The sequence below is a fragment of the Corvus cornix genome, chromosome Z, assembly GCF_000738735.6.
Source record: "Corvus cornix cornix isolate S_Up_H32 chromosome Z, ASM73873v5, whole genome shotgun sequence".
In the NCBI taxonomy this organism is placed as follows: Eukaryota; Metazoa; Chordata; class Aves; order Passeriformes; family Corvidae; genus Corvus; species Corvus cornix.
The window spans coordinates 52878019-52888682 of NC_046357.1; the positions used below are offsets into that span (position 1 = coordinate 52878019).

The following is a 10664-nucleotide window of genomic DNA, read 5'->3' on the forward strand; positions in this document are numbered from 1 at the left end:
TTACCTGTGTTCTGCTGTCCCCTGTAGAGTGTATGGACGAGTTTTTCCTGCACAAGGGGAAGTGTGTGCAGGAATGCCCTTCACAATTCTACCCTGAAGACAAGCACTGCTTTCCCTGCCATGCCGACTGCCAGAATTGCAACGGGCCGAATTCTGATGACTGCACAGCATGCACTTTCAGCTTGTCTGTCCTTTACAATGGCATGTGTTTTGAAGAGTGCCCTGAAGGGAGTTACTATGAAGAAGCCACCAAAGACTGCCAAGGTTGGCAGCTGCTGTTTTCCCCAGAAGAATATTGAGATACAAGTGGGTCTGTTTAAAGGCCACCCCCTAAGGGTGTGCGTGTGACAGCTAATGTTGATACCAGTGTCTCGGAGTTGAAGAGGATAGCTAATGCAGAAAAAGAATTGGGCTTAATGTAGACAGTAAAATTTGAAGAAAGCAGAGAGGGGGGTAGCAAGGATACATATGTTTATTATTACAGGCAACCACTCTAGTAAAATGCTGAGAATGGCTACAGAATTGCTGGAGTCTAGTCAGTTTTGCAAAAGCAGTATTGATGCAAAAGAAAACCTAAGGAACTACTTGCATAAGATTGAAAATTATTTCCCTCAGGCTTTCATCCTCAGATTACAGCTGCTCCTTCAAAAATAAAAGCTGTAATAATACTTTGAGAGAAAGCAAGAAATGGTGAAATTCCTACTGTTTGTCCTTTTCAGCATGCAACAGGACATGCCAGACTTGTTCTTCCACTGCCTGCCTAACTTGCAGAAATGGACAGATACTGAACCATAATGGGCACTGTATGTTATCTGGATACTGCTCTCCCACTGAGTACTACATTGAGGAAATTCAGACCTGCAAACCTTGCCACAAGAAATGCTTCCACTGCTCAGGACCCACTGAAAACCAGTGTCTTAGCTGTGTAAATAACCACTATCTTCTCAGTAAGTGTCTCTCTCTTGCCTCTAGATTTCATTCTACATTGAAAGCATGGAATGTACAAGTTTTCATCACATTCATAAAGCATTTGGGGTCCATTAACCAATCTAAATGCCGTAAAGAGGACATGACAAGTAGTTAAATTGTGCAGAGATTATTTTTTCAGTGGGGCTATGTGGAAACTCCTTGTGAGGCAGGGCTTGCCACCACAATGCAGGACTTCTAAATAGCAACAAACACCATGATTAAACAAAACTCATTTTTTTAATTTACTTGCTATGTACTCTTCCTATCATTTCCTACAAAGACTTTAAAAGAGGGCTATCATTAGATTTGTTGTTGTTGTTGCTGCTGTTAATGTATCCATAAAAGGTACACATTTTCATGTTGGCTTCTTTAAACCCTGCAGCAATATCATGGGGAAAGGAAAACTTAAACATCTGTTAAAAGGGATCACTAGGTCATCATCTAGTGGGTAGCTAAGGTGCAAAATTACTTTTCTGACTTTGGAGTAGGCTTGAGACTATTCTGACAAAGAGTAGGTTTGAGACTATACCATCTTAGAAACAAATAGGAAAAAATTATAAAATCTCCAATCCAAAACAATTCTTTTCTGCATACTCTTCTAAAAGCAAACAAAAATTTTAGAAAATCATTGGGAGAAAAAAATATTAAATAATCCTTCATGCAGGAAAAATCTAAAAACCAGTGTAAATTAAAAGTGAACCTAAGCTTTTTGAGTCTAATTCTAATGCAGATTTTACATTCCTATATTTCTGAGGCCTTGCATCAGACTTATCTTTTCTACCAACACACTCAGCTGTTTTGCACCATTACAACTGGTAACATTGATGGACACATATAGATAAACATACTGGAACTGAGATGAAAATGAGAAAACACCAAACCTGGAAGTTCCTTCCTTTGACGAATTGCAACCCAAGCAGCAAAACTATCAAGACAAACTATGTAATAAGTACAAACAACAAATGAATAATTACTACTTTATTAGGTTTATGCACTTGCAGCTAATTACAAAACTACTAACTTCTCATTCAGGATTCCTACTACAACAACTGAAATTTCATTGAAAAAAAAATGGATTTACCTGGCTTTGCAGCATTAAAGACATTTAATTCCATAACACAAAGTAGAAGCCACAGACAAGGGTAAAGACCAGTAAACAAATGACATTAAATCTCAAATTTACCATCAGATCCATCATCTACACAGAATGAAATGAGATTGATGCTTAGAGTGAAATCTAGGGAAAATAGCAGTGCAGATAGAAAGTTGCTTTACTACTTTTGATTATTCTGAAGGAAATCACTTCTGCTGTTCATTATTATGCTCCTTTATATTTCACAAAGATAAAAACTTGCCTGTGCTGAAGGGCTTGCTAATATGCATAAAACACAGAAATGAGGACTAATAATTGATAAGAATAAAAAAATAATTACTATACCCCAGCATTTGGTTTTCCTGTTCTGATACACTATCTATCCGCATTTCCTCCTGATAGTTTGCTCTAGTACAGCTGTATGAGATGTTTTATAGTAGCAAATCCTGAACACGATGGGTTACTTTGCATTGTTGTCTGTGCAGACAGAACCTGTGTTGAAACGTGCCCAGATGGATATTATGCTGACAGCACGGAGGGGCAATGTTCTGCCTGCCACAGCACCTGTGACACTTGCACTGGAAAACACAGCTCACACTGCCTTTCCTGCAAACCAGGCGGGTACAGACAAGGAAAAGGATGTGTAACCCAGTGTCCAGAAGGGTAAGATCCAAGACCTTTTGCTAAGAGCTGCATCACAGAGAGGGCTTTGAGAAACTAGATCATGCTGCAGCATTCTACATCAGTGTGAAATAGAACTGAGTTTTGTTTTCAGGAGAAAATTTCTTGTATTTTCACAGTACACAAGTGGTGGAAAACCTCCCTTCACTGTAGAAAACTCTAAAACTGGTGCCCAGATGGGAACTACTTAGTTGTGGTATGGACATTTTACACTCAGAGGATGCTCTTGGCTACCTCTGTACAGAATAGTATGAACCAGACAAGTATACTAAGTTATTTGTCAGTCAGCCTGAGCACAGACAGAAGAACCTCCAAGCACCATTGTGGCCTCCACTTAACATGAAGTTTGGATAAGGTTATATTTTTTTTTCATTGAGTTAATGCTTATGATAACAAAAACAACCATTAAAACAACTTTGAACTGAGCACTCATAATTCTAGCAAGAAACTTCCTTAATTAATCCATTTAAGTTCAAAATGTGAATTCAGCCTTCTTTCGTGAAATTCAAATTTAGAAAGTGAACCTATGATTTCTGTTTCAGGTTCATTCAGTTTAAAACTAGAGTTCAACTGATCATTTTGGTTGTTCATCCCATTAAACCGGAAAACTCTAATGACCATATCTCAGCAAAATCACACAAAATAGGAGAACACAGTCAAAACCAAGCTGAGTTTTTTTGAATCCTCCCTACTTCAATACTTTATATCTCAATTCAAGTCAGATTTTAGAAATTTTTGATGTAAACTCTGTACAGAGTCATGCTCAATGGCTGAATTCCAATGACCAAGGGGAATTACAGAAAATTAATTCTATTTTCACTGAGATTACAAATATCTGTGTTCATTTTAGTATAATTTTTATAAATTGATGTAGTCACAGTAAAAAGCTAAGGATTAAACAAGTGTTGGTTTTCCTGACACTGCTGGCCTTTATGCAAAGCTATGCCTGTCTGATCTATTTCAGCTATTTCGCACAAAATTCCACTGGATCATGTGAGAGATGCCACAAAAGTTGTAAGGAGTGTATGGGGCCTCGACCCACCGACTGTCTTTCCTGTAATACATATTTCTACCTGCTGCACTCCACAAACGAATGTGTTAGCTCTTGTCCTCAGTACTACTACGAAAACAAGGACAACAATGTCTGTGAGAGATGCCACCCTTCCTGTTTAACTTGTGAAGGTAAAAGCATATGTTCTGCTTTGAGCAAAAAAGGGGTCATCAAAACACCAGGAATGTCAGCTCCAAGATTTGGGAACACATCACAAAGACACAAACCACATACAGTGCTACCAGTCTGTCCATGACTTTAGCCACAGTGGGTGATGCAGACTTCTCCCAGGGATTGCTGGGCTTTTCCTGGCTCTTGGTGACTTGTGGCACTCACTGGTCAATAGATTTATTTCTACCACATTGACAATTGAGGTAAATGCAAGTATATGAATTCCTGTCAAGCTTTCTCCAGAACTGTTTCCAGCACAGAGCACAAACAGAAAGACAGCCATGTAACAGGGAGGGCTGGGACTGAGTCACATGTTGCCAAGTCAGTGAGTGGAAAAAACCGGAAAACAGTAATGAATTTTCCATCAGCCAGGCCTCTCACAAAGATGCTCATCAGCTTCACAAAAAAATGGGCTCACTTGCTTTCAGAGCTGGACGCCATTTTTCACACAAATATTAACAAAAACTGAAAAGTACCTCACTCTTTGAGCTGTCATACTGTGTGCTACTCCATGAAAGCCAAGGAACTTAATTCCAACTACACGTCTTTACAGTCTACAGTGGGAAGGGTAAAGACCCATAAAGCACATTTTTAGGTTGAAAGGCAAACAGAAATCAAAAGCGCAGTGATGTTTCTTGCTTTTAATATAGTTATGTATTCTTCAAAGTTAACTTTTAGACACCACCAATTTTGCTCTGCGAGACTCATGTTTTAATTTTCTTAGTTTTCCTAATTAAACCAATTCTGAAACAAAAAGCATTAATCCTCTTGGAGGCACTTGGTGCCCTTTTTTACCTGAACAACATGAGATTATAGCTAATGGGTTCCACACTGCAGCTTCGAAGACCATATCACATCATAACACACAAACTGTTTTGGATAGTGAATATACTGGATAGCACAGATGGCTAATTGCAACATAACAATATATGTGGAAACTACACTTAGAGTGAAGCCACATCCAAGAACTTTTACAATGTAATTGTATAACAACGTTATAAAAAGTAGCAGAAATATTTCTGCTTGGATTTCAGACAAAAAAAGATAGACATTAATTTACACACTACATCCTCTGTTTTTCACATTTGGCATAAATACTATGGGACAGAATTTTTATCATCAGAATTATGAATTACAAGGCAGTCTGAAATGCAGCTGCATTACTGATATAGCAGCAAAGAGCATGGTGTCTCTTTGTCATGAGCAGTAAGGAAAACCATACATTGCACAGTAATACAGTAAGTTCTCTGTGTTGTAGAAGGTTACTAACTTCAGCAGTTTAACTTCTGCTTATGTTAGCTACTTGCATTTTCATTTTCTACCTGTCAGACAGCAGCAGAAAATGTCTAGGTGCAGGGAAATGGACAGGTGCATCTTGACACTTAAGACAAACCCATCACCTCAGTGTTCCATAGAAATATTGCATGTAGCATCTGTCTTTAGAAGGAGTCTCTGACACACAAGGGCATATGATGCTCTGCCTGCACCTAGTGGATAATGTTTTTTTTCTTATCCAACTAAATAATTAATTTTTCTATTCAAACATTAACATCTCTTAATTCACTGTTGTTTGAAAACAGTTAGTTAACAGGGCAAATAAGCATGGATTTTGTGAAGGACAGCATTTGGCAAAGTTTTCCACAGTTTTACTTCAGTGCTCTGACCTAATTTATTTTCCTGAATATGTCAGAGGTTCCCTTTACAACTGATTCTGAAATCATCTTTTCATGAATATCAGAACACAAAAGAAATAAATTTTGCTTGTACATAAAGCCCCAAGACTAGACACAAGTTTTTTCTAATGCCAACCTCTTCATGTTGAACTCCTCACTAATGATTTTTGCACTGACAAACATCCTTTTGGTTCATTGCACTGGTCAGTATAATTTTCAAAGGAAGTTAGCTGACAACGTTTCCTGTTGTAATATTGTCGTGTTATTTGCCCTTCTAGGAAATGGAGCACTCAGCTGCACATCTTGTGTATGGAGCTACAGTTTATTAGGTGGAATGTGCAACTCAGACTGTTTTGTAGGTGAATACAAAGTCCAGGAAACACCAGGACAAAAGGTACCTATTTGTAGGCTCTTTGTACACAATACAAACAGCACATTCCTCTTCTCTGAGTTTTTGATGGTGCTTATCTTTAAGTTTGCTTACTTTTTTGTGCTTTTGGCAGGGGAAGCCTTGTTTCTCTTTCTGGGGCTACTCTATAGTAACAAAGTTATCAAAACTACATGGACAAATCGGTTCTGTTAATGATACAGTGAGGGTTTTTTCCAGCATAACTGAGATTTCCTCTTGGATTTCTGATGCCTTTTCTGTAAGAAATCCTTCTGTATTTTTGATAGACAGCTTTGCAGGCAGAAAGCTCTAGTAGAAGGCCAGGCTGAAGTTAACAGGGCTGTATATTTAGTAGAGCAGGACCACAATTAGGTTTGGGTCTGTGCCATAAATCTGGACACCCTACCTTCCAGATTTCCACACCAATTGTCTTCTAAAGATATTTTTTCAAGAATATAGCAGCAAGGCATGCCAGCCTGAGCTACAAAACCTGGAGTCTCTGTCCTGGAATATCTCCTTGACAGTCCTACTTCATAGCACTGAATCTGGGAAAATAACCTTATTTGAGCCTGGGGACCACAGAGGTCTGCAGGTCTTTGCAAAAGCTTTGACTCTAAGAAATTATGAACAGCTATGATTCTCCAGTCTTGCACAAGTTCTTCCATCCAGGATAAACAGCCTTGCAATCCTAACAGCAAGTTTGATGAACGTTTATTGGAGTTGCCAGATCTTCACAGTGAACATGTGCCATGGCCAGGAACTGTGAACACTGGAAACACTGAAACACCTGACTTCAGAGCATTCTGCAGTGCAGGTGTGATCACAGTGGCCTCTGGTAGTCTTTGTACTACCCAGTACAAAGTTCCCAGAAGTCTGGACTTTAAGATGAGTATTTCAACCTAAGCTGTTTCTGTAGAAAAAGAAGGAACACAGTTTAACAGAAATCTGTTTTGTTAAAAAATTTCCAACCACCTTTATTCCTTACTTCTGCTTCTTCCCTGGGTAGAAAGAAAATTCATACTCTCAGCTTTTTCCCAGAGTATTTCATATTGCTTCTTCCATGTCAGTTACTTTTCTGGCCCAAAAAGCTTAAAAGCATGAGTAAATTTTATCTTCCTGCCCAGCTATGTGAGATCTCTAAGCTCTTGTAACACTTTACACCCTCCTTCTACAAGCAGATTACTGAGAAATCAGAAAACAGAAAATTTTGAATCTGCTACTGTATTTTCACATTGAGACTCATGGTGCCCAGAGATGACAACCCAGATGGTGGATGACAGCATAGAACTGCCAGGTCAGGTCCAAATCACACAAAGCTAGAGGTGTATTGCTTTTGTTCTGTGTTTAAAGGTGGACAAACCCAAGTGTGAGAGATGTGACAGCTCATGCACTGAGTGCAAGGGACCTGGTCCTCGCAACTGCACAGTCTGTCCAGCCAGCATGCAGATCTTCCTGGAGGAAAGCCGCTGCCTGCCCTGCTGCAGTGCCACTGACCTACCAGAAACCCCAGAGTGCTGTGACTGCAGTGAAACACAAGGTAGGACCATGCTGAAGAGCACAAACAGTGCTGAAGTGTTGTACAGTTAATTATGCTGACACTATGCTGCCTCAAAAGTGGACTAGAGAGAAAATGTGTTATTGGTAAACAGTGTGTTTCTACTGCTGCATCAAAAACAGGAAAGATTTTACTCAAATAATAACCATTATGTCTGGTGCTGGAGATGGCAACTTCTTGCACTCACAACTACTACATTAAATGGCCCAGCATTTCATAAACTGACTGGTTTATGAATTAGCTTACTTCAATGAAGAGATATCTGAATCACTGCATTCATGAGCCTGCTAAATAAGAAGCTTTTTTGCTTCTTTCTCATTATTTCAAATCAAATAATGAAAAATAGATATCCCAACCTTATTGACATCCTTACAGCATAAGAACAACAAAGACACCATTGTGGTACTAGAAAAGTTAGGTATTTTGTTGACCGCTGTTAAAAATATAAATAGTCCTAAACACTGTACTGGATTTTTTAAGACTCTCACACACACAAATACAAGCTCATTTCATCCACTTTTTTGTTGTTGTTTTGTTTTTAATTTCTGTTGTAGATGACTGTGTATTAAAGACAACTCTACCTCCTGGGCAAAAAAGCAAAACTGCTTTCTTTGTTATCACTTGCATCTTGCTTCTGCTTGTCATTGGAGTAATTGTATTCATCTGGAGAAAGGCACGAACCAAAACCCAGCCTGTCAGTAAAGGACGGTATGAGAAGCTGACAAATCACTCCAAAACCTTTCCTTCCTCTGTGAGCAGCTACCACAAGAATCCCAGTTACCACGAGGATCAAGTGATTGAATACAGAGATAGAGATTATGAAGATGATGATGATGACGAAGATGACATTGTATACATGGGCAAGGACGGCATAATTTATCACAAATTTAAATATGGACTTTTGGATGATGATGAGGAAGATGAGCTAGAATATGACGATGAAAGTTATTCATTTAGATAACTTTTTGATAATTTACTAATTGTAAGTTAGTCCTACTCGACTGTTTTTCCTATGAAAATATAGCTATTTAGTTAATATGTTTAGTTACTTGAGAGCACCCTGACCTCCAAATTTTTTGCTATTTGTTATTGTGAGAGCAGAATAATTTCTAGAAACTTTTGTCTAAATCATTTTTTTCTAGGCTTTTAAGTAGCACTCCAGATATAGTCTGGTTAAGAGATTAAGTTCCTGTGCATTTGTGTGGAGAATAAATCCTTTCACAATATGTATTTGTGTAACTAAAACAAACTTTTCTTCAAACCTTTATGGAGAACCTTGCCAATCACTACTAGAAATGTGATAAGCAAGATGGGTGTACCTACTTGATGAATGCCACTGGGAGAGGGTGCCAGTAGTTTACTACTTTGTGATTAGTTACTCAGCAATTCATAACAGAATAGGCAACTTGGAAAAGTTTACTTGATTTTCTTCATAATCAGCTGGTGTTCCCTGAAGCAAACACATTCCACTCTATAATCTTTACAGTGTACTTTCCTGGGAAATCGTGTATCTATGACATGATATTTTAAGACTTATGATTGTGACTGCTTCTTACAACTGTATTTTATTAACAGTTTGTATGAAATAGAACAAAAATATTTTATATATCAGCCTCCAATTAATCTTTACTGCAGTGTTTGTCAAAAAATCTTGCATTTTACAGATGAATTTCTTGGTTTACAATGAAGGGCAGTATTGTCTACAAGCATGGCACACACACACCCATCCTGCACCACAAGCAGCCAGTTGTTTATATTGTAAATGGCTCAGGACGTTCAGACAATGGCAAAGGGGATATTTAGCACTTTTCTTGTAATTTTTATTATTATTACAGAAATAAAAATTTATAATTCTAAAGAAAATATGGATGCTTGTTGTGAAGAATAAATTATTTAACCATCTTAAAAATGCTGTTATTCATTAAATTTCATTCACTCTCAGAGTTTCTCTAGGTTTCCAGTAAGGAGCTGCTCTAAAAACAATAAGGTTATATATATAGATTCAGTGTTTGCAAAGGATTTGTGTAAAAATACCAGATTTTCATGGCTCAGTGCCTCAGTGGAATCTTCAGTATTACATATGCCCAAAGACCTCAGGATAGTTCCATCTGTAAGATTAAAGATGTTTTATGGAGAGGTTTATTGCTTCCAATTTTAATTTTAACCTTCTAGTCACTGCACCTTAAGCAAGAGAGACGAATTAGAAGTAATGTGACTTCACAAAAGCTGAAAAAAGTACCTATGTTTAGCAGAAGTTGTAAAGCAACATTTGACGGCAAGGTACTTCAGAAAGATACACATTATCTTTCACTTTAAAATCTAAAAAATTGGAAGACGGAAAGAAGAGTGAAAAATCAGTTTGAAAGGTGATACTGCTATCCTGGTTTCCTAAACTTGTTTAAGTTAACAATATGCTTTATTCTTGTTGCTAATGGCTCACAATACAACTGTGAGGATGTGCTTTGACATACTTTCATACATTTCAAATGCTTATTACTAGCTATGCCTGAGCAGTCTGAAACCAGAGTTATAGATGCAAAAATGTGCATTCTCAATGCACTCTCAGGTTATGAAATTATATTATTATGAAATGGCCGGATGAACCCGGCACGTCAACAAATGATTAGAACAATAGTGCTTTGGTTACTCAGCCCTTTTGCCATGCCTGGCAAAAGGCTTCCTGGGGGGCAATGGGGTCCATCTGACAAAGCAGGGAAAAAGCATCTTTGGTCGGGGACTTGCCAGACTCCTGAAGAGGGCTTTAAATTAGATTTTTTGGGGAAGGGTGCCTATCTATCCCAATCCAGACAGTCAAATACCAGCACTTACAATGGATGCCCAGAACAGCATCAACATCTCCCGTAAAAGAAAATCACATTCAATAGTTTTGAATGTGTTAAGTTTGAAGATAGTGCTCAAGGAGACACAAATTTAGGGACCTGTACCCCTTTCTAGTTTACCACTAGAAATCCCTGCTGAGTCTACAAGGAGACCAAGAAAATAAAAGCACAAGGAAATAATTCTAGTTATGCTTCTAAAGAAACTTAATGGAAAACTTCATGGTTGAACCAAAGAAGGCAGTA

General features: G+C 38.1%; 1 protein-coding gene across 1 annotated transcript in view; it reads left to right on the forward strand.

Annotated features, from left to right (window-relative positions):
• Nucleotides 1-9158, forward strand: part of PCSK5 (proprotein convertase subtilisin/kexin type 5) — a 225985-nt gene extending 216827 nt beyond the window's left edge. Inside the window, exons 31-37 of the mRNA XM_039566779.1 lie at nucleotides 28-264; nucleotides 720-947; nucleotides 2548-2725; nucleotides 3708-3925; nucleotides 5917-6032; nucleotides 7377-7563; nucleotides 8136-9158. Coding sequence (XP_039422713.1) covers nucleotides 28-264; nucleotides 720-947; nucleotides 2548-2725; nucleotides 3708-3925; nucleotides 5917-6032; nucleotides 7377-7563; nucleotides 8136-8542 — 1571 coding nt within the window. The 3' untranslated portion in view covers nucleotides 8543-9158. The remainder of the gene's footprint in view (nucleotides 1-27; nucleotides 265-719; nucleotides 948-2547; nucleotides 2726-3707; nucleotides 3926-5916; nucleotides 6033-7376; nucleotides 7564-8135) is intronic.
• Nucleotides 9159-10664: the final 1506 nt, after the last annotated feature.